The 23,316-nt window shown below is 42.4% G+C and overlaps 1 protein-coding gene across 1 annotated transcript; it reads right to left on the bottom strand.

Moving 5' to 3' along the window:
- Positions 1-20,054: 20,054 nt before the first annotated feature.
- On the bottom strand, positions 20,055-22,118 carry KIF2B (kinesin family member 2B). The gene has a single exon (XM_063296561.1). The coding sequence runs from the start codon at positions 22,101-22,103 to the stop codon at positions 20,055-20,057; it is 2,049 nt and encodes a 682-aa protein (XP_063152631.1). The 5' UTR covers positions 22,104-22,118.
- Positions 22,119-23,316: the final 1,198 nt, after the last annotated feature.

Raw genomic sequence — 23,316 nt, forward strand, 5'->3', positions numbered from 1 at the left:
AAAAGGTCAAAGCAAATGTAGCAGTCTCTGAATGCTAATAACTGTACGTGTTCAGATGGGATCCACTAAAAATGGATACAAAAATACTCTAGGCTGTCAACTACAGGTTATATACCTTTGTCTACCTATACCTACGGTATACCTATACCTATACCTGAGTCTCGCGTGGCGCAGAGTGGTAGGCGGCAGTATTGCAACCAAAACTCTCCCCACAACCCAAGTTTGATCGCAGTGGAAGCTGGATTCTCGGGTAGCTGGCTCAGGTCGACTCAGCCTTCCATCCTTCCGAGGTCAGTAAAATGAGTACCCGGCTTGCTGGAGAAGGTGACGACTGAGGAAGGCAATGGCAACCCACCCTGCTCTATAGTCTGCCAAGAAAACATCGTGAAAGTGGCGTTCCCCCAGAGGGTCAGACATGACTTGGTGCTTGCACAGGGGACCTTTCATCTTCACCATACCTATAACTATACCTATTTATCTCATACATGATTACATAAGCATAAACATGAGTTTTAACATTCATTTCTAATGTATAGGTCCACCTTTCTCTACATTACAACTATTGCCAAACTTGTCAAGTTTGCAGTCCAGAATTGTATGTGTGTGTTGCACAAATTCCCTTGGTAATGTTTGTAGGCCGGATTTTACTGGTACTTATGTCAGACTGAAACATAGATATTTATCCCCTGATAAGTTTAATTTTGTGGATATTTAGTCTTCTGCCTGCCATCACAGTCCTTGGATGGGATTTGATTTCCTTTTTTTAATCATCTATTTCTTTCCTTGCTGGTACCTCTCTGCAACATATTAGAAGTAGATTGGTAGCAGTAAGTGTGTATCTTGAAATCTTACCTCATGAGAAAGTTTCTGAATGTCTTTCTTTTATTTTATTGCTCTGAAATATTAAAATGAATTCTGGCTGTTATCTAATATATGAGAGATGGACAAGCTCTCCCAGGCTCTTCTGGAATTCACTCAGAAATGATGCAACATTATCTGTGGTGAAAAAAGAGAAAATATTGGATAACTTCTTTGAATTAATTCAGATGAACCCTTTGCTGCACCTTTTTCTCTCTGCCATGATCCCCAAATACTCTCTTTTGCTCCACTCTCAAATAATCGTAAGAAATTAAAGAATGTATAGAAAAAGGAGGTGGCTTTTCCCCCATATTTGTTTTTTTTCTCAATTGCTGTGAAAAAAAATAGTATCAACCAGGAAGGGGATAAGGATATGGCAGATTTGTTCTGGCAATAGATCAAATGAATCTTACATCTAATTAAACCATTTAACTTAGAACTGTCCTTGTCTCCAGAGCTTTACACAGGAGGCCTTGTCAGTTCTTCTACATGGTGATGGCAGGGATTGAACCCAGGATCTTCTCACATGCAAAATAGATGCTTTACCATCAAGCTGTGATTCTTTTCCAATTGTAGGTGGAAGTGAGGAAGTAGGTGGGTAAATGGAAAATGCCCTTAAGCCAAATGCTTGTTTCCTTGTTTAAGTTTGTGGGAGGACTCTGTCTTTCCCTGTTCATTTGTCTGCCTGTGCTGGGACACCTCTCATTTTTAATAGCTGACTTCTGGGCATGCTGTTGTTCAAAATGAGAAGAGGAAAGAAAGGCTATGCTTCTTTTTGGTAGATAAGTAATTGTATGCAATCTAATGTTGCTACCCCGTTCGAGTTCATGTCAACCTATTCCTGTAGTTATGAACCTATGGTCAGACTCTGCAGGTTTGTTTTATGCCACTCTCTGGTCCAACATGGTACCCAAGTCTACCTTTTCTGTCTAGATGATGCTATTATAGGGGGTACTGTTCAGGGCGGTGGAGAATGATGAAGTTGAAGTGAGCCTGGCCACCATGAGTCATTCTACCCCAGGCAATGCTCTTCCATCCATAAAGGGCAGAAACATAAGTGATGGCAGCCTGGAGAATTACCGAGGGAGCCTTGGATAGCAGTCTCCTGCAGCTCTGAGAAACTCCCATGTCAAGTAACCACTGTAGTGCTTATAGCTCCTTTTATTACTTCTAAAGCAATGACTTGGTGGGAATATAGAGGGGGATGTTCTTACAGGAAGAAATAAAAGACTGAAAAAAAGAAAAGAATCCATCCCATCAAAAACAACAACCATAAATAAAACATGAAGCTTCTAAAAGAGGCCATTTGATGTTTATTTAACCTGAATAGCGCTTCAACCTTGAACAGAGCAGCTGGAATTAAAACACGACTCACAGGAAACAATCACCATGGGAAAGCAGGAGAGGTAATGTGGGGACTTGGTACCCGACTCTGATTGCAACGACATGCTCCGTTTCCCTTTCAAGTGGAAACATCCGTTTCAGGCCAATCAGCCAGGAAGAGATCCACAGGATGGCTCTGTAGAAGGAGAATCGTGTTAGTCTCTGGTGGCAAAAAATCAGAAGTCTGGTCGTACCTTTTCTGATGAACCAGTTTTTATCAAAAGACATAAGCTCACAGGTAACTCAGACAATGGGTATAGCAGATTTGGGTTCTCTTTTTCAAGATTTAGACCAAGGTGGTAGTAGGGGAACTCTGAACCCTCCAGAGGGTGTTGAAAGAAACCTCCTAGCAGCCTGGTCAGCTGGGCTGAAGGTTGCTGGGAGTTCCTATTGGACAACATCTGGAGGGCCCCTGCTTTCCCAGCCCTGATTGAAATGATTCAGTGGTGACTCACCTTTAGATTAAGTGTTCTTCAGATTGTGTCCAAAGGCTATTCTAAAGTACAGTGTGGTGCAGGCTTTCTTATTTCTGAGAAATTGGCATTATAATTTTGCTGGTGAAACAGCCAGCAGTACCGTGTTGGAAAGATAGGCAGCACTGCAAGGTAGGCCGATAGGGCCCTGTTGGGATTATAAATCATCTTTTAAAACTGGCACAGGCTGTCTAGGTACTGTTCTTAAAACAGCCGAGGGACACAGTAAGTACTGCCACTTTTACTACTGTTACTGTACTGTAGTTCAGGAATAGAATACAAGCTTTTTGCTGTAGTGAGCCAATCTGAAATTTGACAGCTTGTCATAAACACACACAAAATGGCTGCCACAGTTAAGTAAGAACACTCAGAGAGAGCAAATTGGTGAGGGTGCCCTCTTCTAATTTATTCTGGACTGTTCTCACTTCAATTTTTGCCTTCTTTTGGCCAAGCGGGAACTTTGCAAATAAACCACTGGGCCGCAGCCCCTCACCCCACCCCTTTATTTTGAAATACTGTGAAGCATATGGGTCTGAAATGGACCGTGTCCTGCTCAGGGATGTGGTGAGCTGGTCCCTGTGGCTCTCTCAAGCAGGGCTTCCTAAGACCATCCCACACAATCCTTACTGTTGCAGCCTCCCACTGCCTGGGTGAGGGGTTTCTCTGGTCCTTGCTAGCCCTGCGTTCTCTCTCTCTTTTGGCCATTTGCCTTTCTGCAGCTGCTGGAATGGCCAAGACAAGCGTAGGCTGAAAACAGCCTTTTGGAATGAGACTTACTGGTTTCAGAAGAAGATACCAGTGATTTGTTATGTAGATTAAAGTTAATGGAGAATTGAAGACAATGGGAGGAAGGAAAATAGCGTAACTTCTGCAGGCTTCTAAACTCACCCCTGTCTTCCAGACACAAATACGTGCCCAGAGACACACACACTCTATACAGCTAGAACAAGATAGGACTAAGAAGACAAAGAAATCGCTTAGGTCAATCCATACTAGAAAGAAAGATATTCCAATGTTAATGTGGATTCTAGCTCCACATTTCCCCAGGTGGCTATTTTTTTCCCAACCCTTCTCCAGGTTGGGGTGTATTTCTTAAGTAGCAGGTGCCAAAATGAGAAGCTAGACATCTCTTTGAGATGGAATGCAAAATGAAGCTGGCCCTCTCTCCTAGGGGAGACTCACAATAAATTGCCAGACTCACTATCTAGATTGGCAAATTTATTTTCGACTGATGCTTGGCAAATGTAGCACTTGTTGATTAATGCTTTCATATCTGAATCTTTGGGGGTGTTTTCTCCTTTACTATAGTAGCCTGTGTGGAACCCAGAGGTACTGGTGCAAATAAAGATGATGCCAAGGCTGCTGCACTGCTTTGTCATTTGGTTTTAAATTAAATAATCTTTTTAAAAAAGGAAAAATCAGAGGGATAGAAATCTGGTACACACTGAAGAAAGTGTCTATGGGCACACTGTTGGTAAGAAATCACTGGCAACTCCAGTCTCTTAGGTCACACTAGTTCAGCGGGTTTCCTATTCCTTGGCCTGTAGACAAATCCAAGAAATGACACCAAAATTTCAGAGATTTTCAAGGGGAAAACAACTCAAAGTGCCATGTAAGCTGTTGTTTAGGCTTAATATAGTAATAAAATGAAGCAGAAAAAAAGTTTACTGTCAACCCCAGCCCTCCTAATTTTGGTGATATCAGGACTTGACTTCCTTGACCATCATCTCTTTGATACACTGGGCAATGCTTTGCCAGAATTGATTCCACCTCTGGTGGGAACAGCTCAGGAAGAGTTCTAAAGTAAGAGACCTGGACGAAACGACAGGCCGCCTCTCCAGTGCCACACCCCCCCCCCCCAATGGAACTCCTTATCCCTAGAGATCCATAAAGCTCCCTCCCTTGTGGTTTTTGGAAGATCTTTAAAGACTGTTTTATTTTACCAGGCCTTCAAATCTAGCTAAGCTGTCCATCTTGGAGTAGGGTTCGCTTTTGTTTAAATCATTTTGATTTTTATCTATTGTTGCCTTTATCATTTTAACTGGTTGTAATCTGCCCCATTTGTTTGTTTTTTTCAGTTTGGTAGCCATAAAAACTTTTAAATAAATGAATGATTGAATGAATGAATGAATAAATAAATAAATAAATACACCCCACCCCCTGCCATAAAAAGAAAGTACAGCCTCCTACCTACCTACCTCTCTTTTAGGTTGACGTTCTTCTATTTGCTGCTCCTGTCAGTAGCAACTGCTTTCCTCCTGCTGTTTTCTCATCTGATGCTTACTCAACCTTATGTCCCTGGAAATTATGGACAATACAATGATCTAAAATCTGCTAGGTGTATCACCCTTGGTTGAGGCTAGGGATGGCTCTGCCAATCATCCTCTTCTGAATAGTTCATTCATAGCACCCATATAAACTTGATATTACATTGCAGAGTCATATATTATATTTATTTATTATATAAATTAACACAGAGAGCCAGTTTGGTATAGTGGTTAAAAAGGCAGGACCAGAATCCAGGAGACTGTGAGTTGTAGTCCTCACAGGCATGGAAGCCAGCCAGGTGACAGGAGCAGTCACCTTCTCTCAGCCCTAAATTGGGAATATTTTTCAACAGCTCTCTACCAACCTGCACTGGTTCCATGTAATAGATTACAACCTGTAACCTTCAACAGAGAGGCATTCATCCTGCAGTGGACTGATTTGGGCTGAATAATAACAATAACAGTAATGACAACAACAGATTTGAGATTAGTGCAGAACTTCCAATGATCGTACAGCATTGCCTCTTTTTCTCTAATCCACAGTTTCTCTTGCTTTGTTGGGGAGCTTTTTAAAACCAGAGCCCTGCAGGAATGAACGTTCTGCCAGGGAGTAGCAACAATCTCAAGTGTGGTTTGACCTTGGACTGCTCCTCAGATCCCGCCTCCTGCTCATCCATCATTCTGGGGAGCTGTCATAGCTGAGCAGCGGAGCTCATTAATTATATATTAACTCCATTCATGACTTTTGAGCCATAAGTGGGCAAGCAGGGGTGAGTTTAGTTTCTCTTCCCTCTTCTTCCTTTTGTTTGCTAAATTAAGTAAGCAGCACGTTCTAGGATTATAAGCAAACTGGCACTTAACATTTAAAACACCTGAAAGCAGGGAAAATAAATAATGAATGCTTTTCAAAGAAAGAGAATTAATCAGACTAGATTTTTTTAAAACAGTGATAAATCGTTGAACTTGGGGCCAGCATAGAGAACCTGTAACACTTTAGATGCTGTTGATCTACAACTCCCAGGAGCTCCAGCCTAGGCTAGTGGTGAGGAATCCTGGGAGTTCCAATCCAGCCATAATTGTAGGCCTAGACATTCCTTCCCCCTGGGGTGACTGATGCTGTGTTAGTTCAGTTAATTTAGGAAACAAAAATACACCTGTGACCAATGACAACCAAAATCTATTTGAAGGCATGTACAGGAAATGAGCACCGAGCTTAGGGTATCATTATTTTCATGAATGTAATTGGACTAGCTCCTTTCTAGAATGTAACAAGCAGCCATAGAGTAGGTATCCTATGGGAAACAAGAAGAGAAAGTTCTCTGTCTGCAAAGATCCTACCAAAACTTGCCACTCTGATTTGTACTTCAGTGGCAAGTACCTTAAAAAAGTGATTTTTGTTGGAATCTTGGCACTGAGAAAAAGGTTTAAATTGACTTCTAGCCTTCACAGTCCAGCTATTTTAGTTTTTTTTTTATCACAAAAATGTGTGTATTAATTGCATTTATTCAACTGAAGTTGTACCTGATATGCCCCTTAGGTTAAAATCAAAAGGGAGCTACTGTCCACTGAACTCAATGGGATAATTCTGGGTGACACGTATGGAGCTGTACCCATAGGATTGCATTCTATTCCTGGTCTTGTAACAGCCGTAACAAAATGACGAAGCCAGTGAAGTCTGAAACTAGAAGTGGACAAGACCAGGTCTGAATCTCTAACTCTTTCTGAGCTTAAACCAACCCACCAGTGTCTTGTAAGGATAAAAAACAGGGAGAGAATGAAGGAACAGCGTACTCTGCCTTCAGCTCCTGAAATGGAATAATGTAATATATTAAAATAAATGAAAGCAAACATTTCCATTAACTGACTTAGCAGCCCACATTCTTTTCATGTGACCCTCAATTCTGCAAGATGTGGCTATTAATAATATTGTCTTAGTTCACCCAGCAGCTGTATGTCTTACTGAAATAATAAATGAATGCTGCTTGTTTGAAATATCCTAGAAGTACTACATAAATGTTACCTGTTTATCTATGAACTAACCTGGAACAACTAGAAAGCTATAGTGCTTATTAAAAGATTGTAAGGTGAATCAAGTACATGTGCTTGGGGGGCTCCTAGGTACGTTATCAATTGTTACTTTTGAGGCAGGGAGGCTGATTTCTTCAAATAAGCAGTCGAAGCCACAACTTTTCAAATCAAAGTTCTGGATAGAGGATCTGTCAAATCATCAGGGAATCACAGCCAGCAGCATTAAAACTTTGGGAAGCAGGAGAGGGAAGAAAACTCAGACCTGACAATGCATCATTGTTGCAGGGTCCTCTTATTTATTATATGTTTTAGAACTTATTCCTCTGTGGCCTCTATTGACTATAACAGAAGTTGCCCATAAAGTACAGCTTGCTGGATCATACCAAGGATCCACCAGGTGTCATCTTCTGTAGTTTTTCCAAAGTTTCTGAGAAAATCATAGATGAGGGAGAAAGACAAGAGCTAAGTCACTTTTACTGTTTTTTGAATATTTTACATCCTTTAAATCAGTTGCCATCAGCCTGATGCCCTCCAAATGTGTTGGACTTCAGTAACTGCAAATGGAGTCTACCCTGTTCCACCAATCTTCCTAGACCAAGTTAGCAAAATGTAATTGCCTGACTCTTCAACAGTAGTCAGTGATGCCCATCTAGTCGGCTCAGATGGCATACAGCCATCAACACAAATTAAGACATGTTGAGAAACCAAGTGTTTGCCTTGAAAGAACCTTTATTTTACTGCACTGCAATCTTTTTTGGGAATGGGAGGAATTGATGTATATGGCCTTTACTCACTTGTTTCTACTATGACATGGGTCTTCAGGATCTCAGTAGAAGCCATCCCAGCCTCCTTCTGTCTCAGAAAAGAATATCTGAAGATGGATTTATGTAGATCCCAGGTGTTTCTGCTCTGTTTAGGCAGGAAGACACTTGATTAGATCTACACATTTACCCCTCTATCTCATTCCAGCTTGAATGGCCAGGGGTCAGACCTACAGCCTTGACCATTGTAAAATCTTTTCTGGGCACTCTTTGAAAGACTGAAAATGTCTGGTTTCATTCCATATTGTGATGTGACATTAGATATGGGAACTACTTTGCAATTCTGAAGGAGCTGGCTGGCTTATCCAAGTTAATGATAATATGTTGGCATAAGAAGGATCCAATCATTTAACTGAACTTGACATGCTCCTCTCCACTTGGAAGCAAACATGGACAGCAATGTAAAAACAACTTTGAAAAGGTTATTGCTCTGATGGATTGACAAAATTTAGATTGGAGAAGACATGTATTCATTCAGATTGGAATCAAATATCTACTGTTGGTAACTGAGGCTGCTCTACTATCCTCATCTTTTTGTAACAAAAATCAGCAGAAGACAATGAAGGCTAGGATGCACCACAGGAATTGGGTTCACATACTGCAATAAACACCAGACTTTTCTCAGCCATGGTTTATTAAATAAATAATTAGGTTCACAGAATGACCAAGTCCAAGCCAAACAAATGATGTTATGGCAATAAAGCAAAGTGTAAACACCATGATATACAAACGTGATTTGTCTTTTGAAGTAAGTAGTAGAAAATAACTATTATAAGATTTAGGCCTTCTAAAACTTGAAGTATTATATTCAGAATCAGTTTTCACCAGCCTTAAACTTCTTAAGATTTGATGTTTTAACTTTAAAATTCATTTTACTCCAGTTTATGAACCTTTGAAGCTGGAGCCCTTTGAATTATGTCCCAGTCTCAAGGTTCATTGGGGAAAGCATACAAAGGAAAATGGGTCAAGTGCAAGGTCACTGCATGAATACCCTTTGTGAATCACAGTTATCACACTAATTCAGTGAAAAGCCTCTTGCCAGGGAAACAATCAGTAGGATTGGGAGAAAGCATTGCTTTTCATTGGGCAACTGCTATGGGCAGACACAAAATTAACAACATTCACCGCAAAGGCAAGATTTGGATGGCAGTGCATCTGATTAAATTGCCAACACAAACAAACAGACCAAAAGTACTTCAAGTATGGCTGTTACCAACGTTTTCCCCTCCCAGCTTAGAAATCTCAACAGTTCAATAGTCTTATCACAAATACAAAGTAAGTATTATTTCTTGGAGCATTCAAGTCAGACTTTAATCCCAGATGTATACATTCACCTTCTCACTGATCTCCAGACTGTTTGCTCTCCTTCCTATTGATATATTAGTCTCCTTATCATTTTGTCAAAGTGATAAGAAGAGAGGGAGATCTACTGCTATGGCACCTGAGATGCTGTAAGTTTGAGCTAAGATTGCTGGGAAATGTAGCTTCCGGCAGAGAGATTATTGCACTTGCAAAGATGGAAAGATTCGGCATTACCCACAATGGAGGAATGGTTGGTGAAGATGATGGAACTTGCTGAGATGGCCAAATTGACTTCTTTGATCAGAGAAAAGATAATCTCTATTGCTGACTGGAAAACAGAAAAAGATGAGGTTATGATTTGTGGTTTTGATGATTAGACAGGATAGATTATAGACAGAAGAGAGTCCTGTTGTAACCTTAGAAAAAGAGGTGAATTTATAATTGTACTTATAACTGCTGTAAGGAAGATCAGAAGCCACTTCTTTGTATCTTTTTTCTTCCTTTTCTATTTTTCTTTTACTTTTTTCCTTCCTTGCAGTTTTAGCTTTCTTTCTGATTTTTTTTCTTTTCTTCTTTTTACTTTATATTACTTTATATTCGTTTGTATTAGTATCTCTCTCTCTCTCTCTCTCTCTCTCTGAAAGAGAACAGACTTTCCTACCTCCTGTCTACCACTGATGGAAGAGTTCTTTGGATTTTTCATTTTACAAAATTAATTTTCATCATATTCACCACATTCTTGATAAGGGATAGTGGATGGTCATGCTTGATAAAGGATGGTCTGAAATATTTTTCATAGATTAAAAAAAAGAGAGCGAAGGGTGAGCAACAATGGGTAGATGACTGGGTGAGATGAAGCTTGGGGAAGCTTTAGAGCCTCACCTAAGATTTCAAGTAGGAATTATATCTTGTCACAACCCCAATCTCACTGGGATTGTCAAAAAGCCAATTTGCTTTGTAATACTGTAAAGTATTTCTGATCAACAATTTGGATGCATTTGCCTCCCCACTTAGCACCCTTCAAGCATGAGAAGACAGGATTCATGCCAACAGTATTGCCTACCATGACAATGTCTTCCAAAGGGAAAATCTTGGATTCACAGTAAGGAGAGGCCAGTTTGTATCAGAGGAAATAAAAGCATCCTGCCATCTCCTGTAATGACCCTTAGGAGCATATTTTATTTTTAAAATGTATCATTGCACAAACTGCCTGACAGCACACCGCTTTTCATGTATCACTCTGCTGTGAACTTATAAATCTTACTGTGAAAAAAGAAATTAGACCTATTATTTTTGCAGAGTGCCACTGTTAGATAGGCTTTTGAATCAACAAATCGGCTGTGAAAACATATTCATCTGAGCTTGGTTTTAGCAGGCTGTTATTACGAAAATTGCCAGATATATATTATTTGTATTAATTGAGTTAGCCTAGCCATCCTACTGGGAGGATTTTGGTGATGGTGACAGAGTAAATGATGGTCATAAAACAAAAGGAAGCATGTGCCACTTTTTAATATGACCCAACCTACGCGCTCTTATGTAAGAGCAATTCTCATAAGAGGGTTCAGTGTGATTTATTTCTAAGTTAAAATGCACAGGATTGGGTTATAAAACTACAATCTATACACATATAATTTCCTTAAATGTTATCGGATGGCTTTCCTCAGTTTCAGAAGTACAGGAATACTGCCCCAGATGATGTGTTATAAAATCTGTAAAATATAATCAACTTGGGAATAAACCCCCACCGAACCAGGGACACGTTCACATAACAAGCATCAGAGCTAGAGGAGTATAAAAGCTTGGAGATTCAGCAGTGAACGAAGAAACTGCTAGTTGTCTCACCTGTGCTGTGAACGGGCTTCCAGCAAGTCTTACAATTCAACCTCGCAACTAGAACTCGGTGATAACAACATTAGCGCTGCTCTATATAAAGAAACCCTAAATGATTAATCATACAGGTTCTAACTGATTGCTGGGCAATCTTATCCTCATGTACTCTAGTAAATCCCCCTGAGTTCAACGGAATTTATTCCTAGTTAAGGATATGCTATACTCTGTATAGTAAAGGTAAAGGTTTCCCTTGACGTAAAGTCCAGTCGAATCCGACTCTAGGGGGCGGTGCTCATCTCCGTTTCAAAGCCGAAGAGCCGGCGTTTGTCCGTAGACACTTCCGGGTCATGTGGCCAGCATGACAACTCGGAACGCCGTTACCTTCCCGCCGAAGCGGTACCTATTGATCTACTCACATTTGCATGTTTTCGAACTGCTAGGTGAGCAGGAGCTGGGACTAGCAGCGGGAGCTCACCCCGCCGCGTGGTTTCGAACCGCCGACCTTCCGATCGGCAGCTAAAAAAACATTCAAAGATAACCTCATGATATACAATAAGCTTCTCCAACCAAATGTTAGGCTACAACATCCCCATGGGGCTACTACAGCCCCTTGTGCACTTAATGGCAGTTGTAGTTCAACGTTTAGAGGTGGGGAAGACCGGTGTATGATGACAAATGTGACATCATCTTGAAAGGTTCCCTCAAAGTACTCTGCATGCTGTGAAGTTGTTCCAAGCCTCACATCTGATGGTGCCGTGTTGGTAGAACTATTTTGTAAACAAAACAAAACAAAAACAGCTGCAGAGAGAGACAAACTCTTACTATGCCTTTCACCAGGGATTTTCTCCTGCAAATGAAATCCTTGAAATGAATCTCCTTTATACATTTTTTTTCCAATTTCCTTTTTTCCACTTGAAATCACAAGCTTATAGCCTACCCCATAGGAAATGTTTGTGTGCTTGTGTATATAATACATATGTGCTACCAACAGAAGCACTTAAAAACCCGTAAACAAGAGTGAAATCTTTGGAGGATCATGTTTCTATATACACAGCCTAATATTAAAGGTGAGATGAAATGTAAAATGATGGTGAACTACTTCAAAGGAGAATGCTTCAAAGTTTGTTATGAAATGACAGTTCCACTCTATGAGTGCAAGACTACACTTACCTCCTAAATCTAATTTTTAGATGCACTCAGAGAACGTTTTGCTAAGGGTGAAGATATGAAATAGAATGGAAACAGCTAAGCTTAGTTCTAGAATACCATGGAAAATAGCATTCCTTGTTAAACATAGAGTCTTAGACACTGCCCTACTGTATTGGGTTGGTATCCAATGGCAAGTTTGGATCCTGTTGGTTGAGTGACCAAATTGATGGACAGCATGTTGTTCCTTTTGTGAAAATTATTTTAAGCTTAGAACAAAACTGTTTGTAAAGTTCATTATGTTTTACTCACCTCTCAGTACAGACAATAACAACAGTCACCTCTAACTTTTCCTAGAAGTATGGCAGACTGAGATTAGAAGCAATCTGCTTTTATCTTCTAATGCCCTCTTCTTGTGGAGGAAAAAAATAAAACCCAACCATTGCAGAATTGCTTATTTGGGATCAAGATCCCACCATGGGGGGAAAGGAGAACATTCAGGAGACATGGCTAAGTATTGAATGCACATCACACTGAGCCATCGACCACATGAGTCCACACAACATGCTAAACTAAAACTAAGCAAATATGGCTTAGCACAAAGTGCGAACCCTGTTACAGAGTGCTAGAAAGCCTTTGGCCCAGGAGAGATCAGAAAAGTCACACACCAGGCATTTCTATAAAAATAATTTTATTTACAGAAAGCAAACATATTTAAAGGCTGTTTGCTGAGAGGAGAGATTTCTCTCAGCTGCATATTCTCTGCAAGCCTACACAGAAGGGAAACTGAAACTAAAACAAGTCCAGGCAAGTTCTTCTCCCCAGGTGCAAAAATTAACATTCAAAAAGAAGACAATTAAATTCAACCTCTTCACCTGGCCAAAATGATTAGTTACCGTAGTAACCTTAATCTGTAGTAGAAAACATATTAACACTCCCCCTTTTATACTACAGAATAAGATGCAAACCAATTTTCTTTGACAACTCTGTCTTTCCATTCACAATATTTTAACATTATCTCTGCTTTGGTTGAACAGAAAGCTACCATCCTTCTCCCTGTGTATTTCCAAACCTAGGTAATTTGTTACTGTTCCAAGGCTTTTTAATGTGAAATGGCTTTTCATGCAGGCTTCAAAATCAAGCCTTTGTTTTTCTGTTGGTGTGAACAGCAGCAAATCATCAGCATAAATGCACAGATACATACAGCCTTGTTTGTCTTTCTTCATATATACACATGGGTCTGCTTTTCCTTTTTCAAAACCAAAATTCTGCAGATTTTCATCTAATTTTTAGTTCCAGGATCTAGCAGCTTGTTTTAACCCATAGATTGACTTCTGCAGTTCACAGACTAGTTTCTCCCCTTTTTTCATAGCCAGGGGGTTGCTGCATGTATAATTTGTGGTCTAAATCACCATAGAGAAATGCAGTTTGAATGTCATAGTGGTGAACTGACATTCCTTTGAGTGCAGCAATTTTTAACAGTAATCTAATTGATTCACCTTTAGTAACTGGTGCAGAAGTCTTGTCAAAGTCTAAATCTTTCCTTTGAGTGAACCCTTTTGCAACCAACCTTGCTTTATATTTTTGGATTTTGCCATCAGCATCCCTTTTCAGTTTGAAAACCCACCTACAACCCAGACAGCGTTCATTGGGAGGTAGATTTACCAGTTTCCATGTTTTATTTTCTTTCAAGGATGCTAATTCCTGTTGCATGGCAGAATGCCAATTTTGTGCAATCTCAGGTGGTAAAGCATTCACTTGTTCTAAAGACTCAGGTTCTGTGAATATGTGAAAAGCCTTTACTGTTTCAGCCTGAAAATGTGATGCAGGGACACCTTTATTACTCCTATGATATCCGCAAGGTAATACAGGGCTTTAATTTTGACTCCTATCACTTTCCTGAGAAGCATCTGTCTCATCAGACAGAGATTCAGTTTGCTTTTCTGGTTTAATGTCCTCATCAGGCAAAAGATCACCATCAGCAAGTCCTTGCTGTTCTCTTGTGGTGGTCAGATCAACTGGAGAGCTAGAGTTTAATCTCCCCCAGTTTTGTTCAGCAAAAGAAGCGCTTTTGCTAATTATTAATTTCTCTCCCATTATGAACCTGTAGCTCCTCTGGCTTTGTTCATAGCCAACAAAGATGCTTTCTTTGTTGTGGGGCCTCCTTTCCTTCTCTGTTGGTTTGGAATATGAACCCAAGCAGTGCTACCAAACACTCTCAGATGGTTTACCTTTGGTTTCACACCATAAAACAAATGGAATGGAGTGTCCTGAGTCACAGTTATACAATCTGTTTTGTACATAAGTGGCAGTAGACATGGCCTCTCCCCAGTACTTAAAAGATAAATGTGAATCTTTAATCATGCATTCCATTGCATTTTGCAAGGTTCTGCCCTTTCTTTCAGCAACACCATTTTGCTGAGGGGTGTAAGGGTTAGAAAGAATTTGTTCTATCCCCTTTTCAGCTAGGAACCTTTTGAATTTGTGAGAAAGGTACTCTCCTCCTCTATCACATTGGAGTGCAGATACAGGCCTAGGGAATTTTCCATTTGCCCATGTCACAAAACCTTTAAATTTCTGAAATGCCTCTTCTTTTGTTTTAAGATGTAGATAAAAGTGTATCTTGAGAAATCATCAATGGTGGCATTGCATACCTTGCTTGTCCAAGACTTGGAGCAAAAAGACCAATAATGTCAGAGTGTACAATTTCCAAAGGTCTAGTTGTAACTCTGTCACTGTGCTTACTCACAGGAGCTTTTGGTGTTTTGCATTCTTTGCAAACTACACAATCTAAGTATTTATCACAGGGTTTTATCTTTAGGTCAGCACACAGCTGTGGCATTTGTGCTATATACTTGAAATTAGCATGACCAAATCTCCTGCGCATTAGGTGTACACATTGGTCATGATATGGCGTGTTGCCAACTGCAGCCTTGCAGCTTGGCTTCCTTGCATTTTGCACAATGTACAAGGAGTCTTTTAATATACCAGTAGCACGCAATTTCCCATTTTTACGTATCTCACATCCATTTTTCTTAAATGTTATGACATACCCTGTTGCAGCCAGTTGTGCCACAGATAAAAGGTTTGATTATAAATTTGGCACATACAACACACCTTTTACAGTTTCTCCCAAGCAGGATAAATACAAGTCACCTTGTCCCATAATTTTGGTCACAGACCCATCAGCCAAAGATACACTTTGTCTTTCAGTTTTAGACAGTGACACAAAACAGCTTTTACAATTACATAAATGACAATTGGCCCCAGAATCTAACACCCATACATCAGAATTACCCTTCTCAGCAACCTGTGCAGTTTGGGTTGTCTGAAGAGCCTTCTTCTGTGTTGCCCTTGTGTTCTTCTTCTCTGTCTTTCTACTCTTGGGTCTCAAGGCACAGTCTTTCTGCAAATGTCCAGCTGAACCACAGGTGAAGCATCGCTGGCTGGCTAGCGCTGTGGCCTCAGCTTCCTTTCCCTTCTTTTCCCTTGTTTTCTGGTACTGCAGCTTTCCAGAAGAGATGGGGGGGGGATCTTTCCTCTCTCTTCTCCCATTCAGCGAGTAAGCGCTGTGTAACATACAATGGGGTGAGGTCTGCTTCGGGCATAGCCTCCAGGGTACAAATCAGTGTGTCCCACGTTTCATTCAGTGAGGACAGGAGGATATAGGATTTTGTGTGAGGTGTAAATTCCATTCCTCTCTCCTGCAACTCAACAAACAGCTGCTGAATATAATGCAGGTGCTCAGGAAGTCTATCTCCTTCTGCAAGGTAGGCTTTGTACAGCTTTTTTGTCAGGGTAACTTTACTCCCTGCTGTTGCCTTTACCTACAAGTCTCTCAAAGCATCCCAAAGTTGCTTTGCAGACTGCATACCTCGCACGTGGACTAGCTGATTGTCCTCAACTCCCAGGATAATGGTGGCTCTAGCCCGCTCATCCTGTCTCAGCCATTCAGCATTGGGATTTTGGGGGGGTTGCTCACCAATCGGCAGCCAAAGACTCTCTCTGCGAAGATACATCTCCATCTTCAGGGCCCAATTCAAGTAGTTGGTCTCTGATAGGCGCTCCAGAGGCATCGCTGAGGGCTGGGAGGTAGCCATGGCTTCTTCTTTCTTTTGCAAGTCACCTCAGCTGGCTTCTTTGTCCTGTAGACTGGCAGTTGCTGGAAAATCTCCATGTGGCTCCAAAGAAAATCTTCACAGGTCTTTGCTACCTGCCTTTAAATTGTGCATGAAGTGTGGAGCTGATCTCTCTATTCTCTCTAGGTTTTACTGGGCTTACTGGGCTGCTTACTGGGCCCATAAACTTTCACAGAGTGCTAGAAAGTTTTGGCCCAGGAGAGATCAGAAAAGTCACACACCAGGCATTTCTATAAAAATAATTTTATTTACAGAAAGCAAACATATTTAAAGGCTGTTTGCTGAGAGGAGAGATTTCTCTCAGCTGCATATTCTCTGCAAGCCTACACAGAAGGGAGACTGAAACTAAGGCAAGTCCAGGCAAGTTCTTCCCCCCAGGTGCAAAAATTAACATCCAAAAAGAGGACAATTAAATTCAATCTCTTAACCCGGCCAAAATGATTAGTTACCATAGTAACCTTAATCTGTAGTAGAAAACATATTAACAAATCCAGCCTATTATACTTCAAAATATTGCTAAGAATCTCTACTGCTATTTCTCCACATTAAAAACTCCTGCTGGTAAAAATTAAACATCAGAGAAAAAAGGCCTTCTTTAGCCCCCTCCCTGACGTTTCCCCTGAAGTATGTTCTTAATATAGAGATTACTATTTAACAGAAAGCATTTGAACATCATTTCCCATTGTAACATAATAGGAAATAGTAGGGTGGCTTTTTTTCACTCTCTCTTCTGAATGGGCAAGCTGTCTATCCATAATTAAGCAATCTCCCAGCTACAATAAGAGGTGGAAATAATGTGTTCAGACAAAGAATCAGACATGCTTGATTGTCTTGTCAGTGAATGGAAACTGTAGTAGCCTTCCCATTGACTTAATTATGGAATCCTATCAATTTGAGTTCCAACGGTAGGTGATACAGGGTGGCTGTTGTGGGGAAAATAGGAGGAGGAAGGAGTATTAGGTATGTTCGCTGCCTTGAGTTATTTATAAAAATAAAAAAGGCGGGATAGAAAATAAATAAATAAACTTATTCATCTTTAGGACGGGCTGAGAAAGAAACCTGGAAACTACCATCAGCATGAATGATGCTGAGCTTGTCAAATTAACTGGGGAAACAGAGAACAAGGAGATTTGTAGGCTGTCAGCCCTCCCAGGTAAACCAGTCAGGAAACATGACTAGATGAGCTAATTCTACAGGTAGTCCTTGCTTAACGACCCCAATTAAGACCGGAATTTCAGTTGCTAGCAAAGTGGTCATTAAGCAAATTCAACCTGATTTTACAACCTTTTTTGCAGCGGTCATTAAGCAAATCACCACAGTCATTAAGAAAACCACATGGTCGTTAACCGAATCACCTGGTTCCCCATTCACTGTGCTTGCCAGAAGCTGGCCAGGTAGGTCAAAAATGACAATCACTTTACTGTAGGATGCTGTGACTGTCATAAATGTGAACCGGTTGCCAAGTGCCCAAATCATGATCATGTGACCACAGGGACGCTGCCACGGTTGTAAGTGTGAGCATCAGTTATAAGTCAGGTTTTTTCAGCACCATTGTAAGTCTGAACCATCACTACACAAATGGTCATTAGTGAGGACTACCTGTACTTTATTGTAAGGCTACATTAACAGATTCTAGCAAGTCTGAAAGGCCAAACCTCCCGCCCTCCCTATTTACCACCTGAGTAGTTAGGGCAGGTCCTTCCTAAGTGTCTTTCTCTGGCTGTTACTCTGTTGCGGGCTCCTTTCTCTTTTATCTGATCATTCCCTAGGTGGCATCTCCACCCCGCTTCTTCCAAGGTCACCGTCACATTCCAACATAGCTGTGAAGCATATCTTCATATCTGGGTAGTGACTACATTTGACTTTGTGTATCACTTTTAAAAAGAAATACCCCAGAGAATATACAGCAGGTGTCAAAAGTCAAATGATAATGAGAAGAGCGACAGAACAACTGTCTCCAATTAATGAATTCCTTGTGTATATTTAAATAATTCTCCCTTACTCTCAGGTATTTTCGAAATCAAGCCAAATAGAGATCTGCATTAAGAAGGCATAAATACATATTAAGCACTTTAATTTCCTCATAAATGTACCAATCAACACTGAAAGTATTTAATAATAGTAATAATAATAATACAATTTAATATAAATTTAATGCATTTATAATAAACACAAATTTATTTATTATATTATTGCAACTTTAAAATTAATAATAAATTTAATAATTATGAAATTTATAAGTCACCTGACTCCCAGTGACTCTGGGCAATTTCTAGCATACAAACCGCCCAGAGTCCCTCTTTTGGGGGCAGAAGGGCAGTGGCAAAATTTGATAAATAAATAAATACTCACTACAGTTGATGCAATTATAGGGTAATCTACTCTTCACAGGAGACTGAGAAATCCCCAGTTTGCCAGAGTCTACAAATATCAAGAGGGAGTTAAGTTCTTGGTACTTAAAATCTGCAATATAGGAAGGAGGCTGTTTCCTATGTCCTCAACTGAATATTGTTTATGATGGCTACCACAGTACTCCAGGAACTGAGGCAGGGGTCTTTGGTAAACCCATCTGGAGAACAGGCAGCATGCCCCTCAATATCACTTAAGGCCTTCCAGATGTTCACTACACCTCACAGCAACTCCAGCCAGCATAGCTAATAGTGAGATACACTGGGAGTAGATCAATAACATCTGGTTTGCCATCCCTGCCTTAATTATTTATGTTGCTTCTACCATAATGGGTTTTGTTTTAAACTTTTTTGATTTAAGCTAAACTTCCATAATAATGGAAGTAATATTGGTGTCACAGTCCAAGACATTCAGAGCGAACAGTGCTGCCGTGCCCTGGGATAGGGAGCTATTTATCTCACTCTTTCACAAAATTACAACCAGGTTATCCAAAAATGGTGGGTGGCTCAGATGAAGCACTTAAAATGGTTACATGTGGAGAAGTCCACCAATCAGGATGATTCCAGAAAATTAGAGAAATTCAAGGAGGCTACAGCTGGGGACATGTTCTAATTAGAAATTCCCCAAAGCATCTCTTTGGCCACTATGGGAGCAGAGTCCTGGACTCACCTGCCCTTTGGCCTGATCTTCCATAGCTTTCCTCATGTTCATATACAGAAGATACCCAGGTGGCCTTCTATACACAAAACATGTTCTCTGTCTACAACCTCCTTTGTTTAGTATGCTGAATCTTAAATGATAGAAGTCTGGTTCTTATTATATAATTGAGGTTACATTGCTATGCAAATGTTTGGCTACAAAGTCTCTCCCACCTTCTAAATTATCTTAGTCCATCCCTTTTGAGTAATCAGACCAAAAAGACACTATTTCCCATCTACATTCTTTTTAATACTTGCACAAGTTCCCTGGGTCTGGCACAGACGGCATGGCAGCAAATGCTCTAAAACTCGGGCTTATGCTCTCCACACAAGTAGCCTTCATGCCTTCAAAATATTATTCCCCCAAACAGTGCTCTTTATATTATTTTTCTTCTAAAAAATATGGCCAATTCAAACTGCCAATGCTGAAGGATTGTGCTCTTAAACTTAAATAATGTTGTCTTTATGATGCTAAAAATATGTATCTTAAGTTAGTCTTGGAAGGCTTTCTGCATTCATCTCAGAATTGAGGAGAATGGGCAAATTCCTCTTCCCCTAAACAGGAAATCCCCAGAGATATAGTATTTTAATTTTTTTTTAAAAGCCGTTACAACGCCAGATGGCTAGATGGAATGCATAGTGTGGAAAGACTCACACTACTCAATAATAGGAGAGCAGAAAGAGACTCAATCAGAGCTCACAGAATGCGGGATCTCTTCACAAGGATGTCATTGCTCTCCAGGTCTTCCTTACAGAGGTTAGCCCGAAAAGACTTCACTTTATCCTGGATCTCAGAAAGGATTGCGATCTTTTGTGTCAGCATGGTTTCGAACTGGGTGGCGTAAAACTCCATGTCATATTCAACATCTTCAGCCATTTTCAGGAAAGCTTTGAGCCATCTCAGAGATTCCTGATGATCTTCTGTCTGAGCTTTCTCATCAGCCTCTTTCCTCTTCTTCTGTACTTTTCCTCTGGAGATGAAGCTAACAGCTGGCAAAGGGACTTGATCCTCTTTTTGTACACAGATGACTTTGAACTCATCTGTCTCAGGCAAGCTCTGAATGTTCCAAGGCTGGGTCACCTCCTCCAGCTGATACAGGGACTTGGACAGGATAGGATGGCACTGTTTGAAGGCGCTGGGGTCAACCACCAGCCCTTTTACCCGATCAGCATATCTGAGGGTATTGAGTGTGTGCTCACATGACTTCATGCCTGGGGAGATGGTGGCAATCATGCAGGTGCAAGAGTTTTCTCCAACGAACGAGTCTCTTAGCACTTGGGTCAGCTTGCTAGCTCGAAAAGGTGTGTGGCCTTTATTGCGCCCCAAGGCTCGGATGCATTCCTTCAGGGCTAAGAGGCTCTTATTGATCTCAGCTCCCTCTAGCCTGGTCAGTCGGTCTGCCCTGGAGGTGTCTGCTCCCCGCTCGCTGCCAGCCAAGTCAATCAAGGAAAACTTGCCATATAGTCTCCCCCTGCGTTTGAGGATAATCTGGAAAACTGCATGGCTCCGGGAGGAATGGGAGTTGGCTGAGGTCTGGCCGGAGGTCCTGCATCGGTTCCCTATCTCAATGAGCTTCAAGACGTCCTCAACGCAGATGACCTTCTGTTCCAGCAGCCCCACCACCTGGACTTGCTGATTGCTATCCTCCAGGACCCTTAGCCGGTTCTTCCAGTTCAGCAAATCGTAGACTTTCCCCCAGTAGATCTCAAAAAAGGCCCCAAAGACCTGGAGCTCCAGCATCTTGTAAGTGGGCTCCTGGAGCAAGAAGAAGACATCCCGGGCAGCCATGGCGTAGATGCCTTTGGTGGAGTCCTGCTTCTTGCCAGAGAAGTCCCCTCCCATCGTGTGGGTCTTGCCGCTGCCCGTCTGCCCGTAGGCGAAGCACGTGGCCATGCCACCCCGGAAGATGGTCTCTACCAGCGGCTGGGCCGTGTGCTTGTAGACGCTTTCGTTGGTGGCGCGGTCGTCAAAGGCGTGATCGAAGCGGAAGGTCTGGTGCTCCAAGTAGCGGGTGAGGTCCAGCTTTTGCCTGGCTTCGTGCACCATCACCACGCCCGAGCACGGGATGGTCACCACGTCCACATCCTTGATCTCCGCCTCCCGCTGGTTGAGCGGCCGCTTGCGAACGCAGACGCAGATCTTGCGGGAAGCAGCCCCGCCGTTGCGGCTGCTCTCCGGCGGGCAGCTCTGGGCCAGCAAGGCAGCGGCGCCACCGCGCAGCAGGGCGGCGCGGTACCGCTCGATCGTGGCAATCACGTCCGCGTGCGGGTGCGCGTCCCGGGCCTCGCGCCGGGCCCGCATCTCCAGCAGCGCCAAGTGGCGCTTTTCCCGCTCCTCGCGCAGCCGCTCCACCTCGAGCACGCAGGGCGACTTGCGGGCAGAGCTGAGGCTGGGGCTGCTTTTGCCCGTCGAAGGGGGCCTTCTGAACTCGCGCTCCACGCTGTCCCCTCCCGGCTTCTCTTTGGTGATCGGGGTCACCACGTAGTTGGGAGGCGGCGTGGAGTGGTCGCCCTGCTCCGAGAGCGTTCCCGGGCTGAGCGCCGCTGGGGCCAGGTGAGGGTTGAGATTGAAGGCCAGGCTCAGCTCCACTTTCTTGCCCTTGTTGGCGCCCTTTTCGATCCATTCCACGGTCACGCTGTTGGTGTCCTCGTGCAGCGCCGTCACCAGCGCCGGGTGGATCCGCCCGTCGCTCCTCTTGATGTCCAGATAGGTTCCCACCCGGATGGCCCCAAACTGCTTCGCCATGGCGGTCGGCGGCTTTGGCTCGGGGTCGGAGGGGCAGCCCCTGCCAATCCCCGGCAGCAATGGGAAGCGAGAGAAGCGGGCGGGTTGGCAAGATGCCGCCCAAGATGGACAGTCACGCTCATCCAGCGCCTGGTGGTAAAAGGCACCCGTGCGCATGGCCCAGTCAGAGCCCTTGGCCGTCTGCCGTGTTTGGCGGTCATCCGCACAACGGCCTGCGTCATAAGCGCTCCCCGAAGTAATTACGACCCATGCCTCGGGCTTTACATTTGCCCCGTTGCTTTGCAGGACCTCGCAGGATCCTCTGGGTCAGGGAAGAGCCGTCGGTAAAACTTAATCTTGCAGCAGGATCTATCACCTCCGTTTACCGGTACCTTCTAACGAGCTTGTCAAGTGACCAGAAATACTGTCTTCCGTACTTAATAGGTCGCTGTTCAAAGCTCCCATTCTTATGCATCCAGCTCGTCCCAAACAGGTAGAATACGGATCCCCAAATATTGTTGAATTCCCGGTTTAAAAGCGAGAAGAGGGTGTGGGTTTGAATGAGGCTGAAATGAGTTTAATAAAGATAGAGAAAAATAATTTCCAAGTAAATCAGTTCTAATCTTCCCCATCCTTCCAGTTAAGTTAGACTGTACCTCCTAATATTCACAGCCATTGAGTAAACTGGCTGGGAGTTCTGGAGGGTCCTGGGTTGGGGAAGAGCCAGTTTGGTCTAGTGGTTAAGGCACCAGGCTAGAAACCAGGAGTCTGTGAGTTCTAGTCCTGCCTGAGGCATGACAGCCGGCTGGGTGACCTTGGGACAGTCCTTCTCTCTCAGCCCAACCCACCTCACAGGGTGGTTGTTGTGGGGAAAAGAGGAGGAGGAAGGAGTATTAGTAGGTTCCCTGCCTTGAGTTATTTATAAAAAATAATAATAAAGGGATAGAAAATAAATAAATTAATTAAAAAGATACATAGCTTTTGCCCCATGCCCCCCCCCCAATACTAGAAGGGTAGTAGCTCCCTGGTCAGTCTGCTATCCATAGCATTAAAACTATGGCATTAAGAACTTTAGTAATGGTATTGTGCAATGATGACACAGTCCATGCTCAGTTTGCTGATTGGATAATGGATTCATGGTCCAATATTGTGAGTCTACTACCTAAGCATGCATAGAACCAGAACTGATGCTTTATAGTGCGTCTTCTTAGCAGGAATCCTCCCTGAGTTGATT

Source organism: Candoia aspera, chromosome 2 (genome assembly GCF_035149785.1).
Source record: "Candoia aspera isolate rCanAsp1 chromosome 2, rCanAsp1.hap2, whole genome shotgun sequence".
Lineage (NCBI taxonomy): Eukaryota > Metazoa > Chordata > Lepidosauria > Squamata > Boidae > Candoia > Candoia aspera.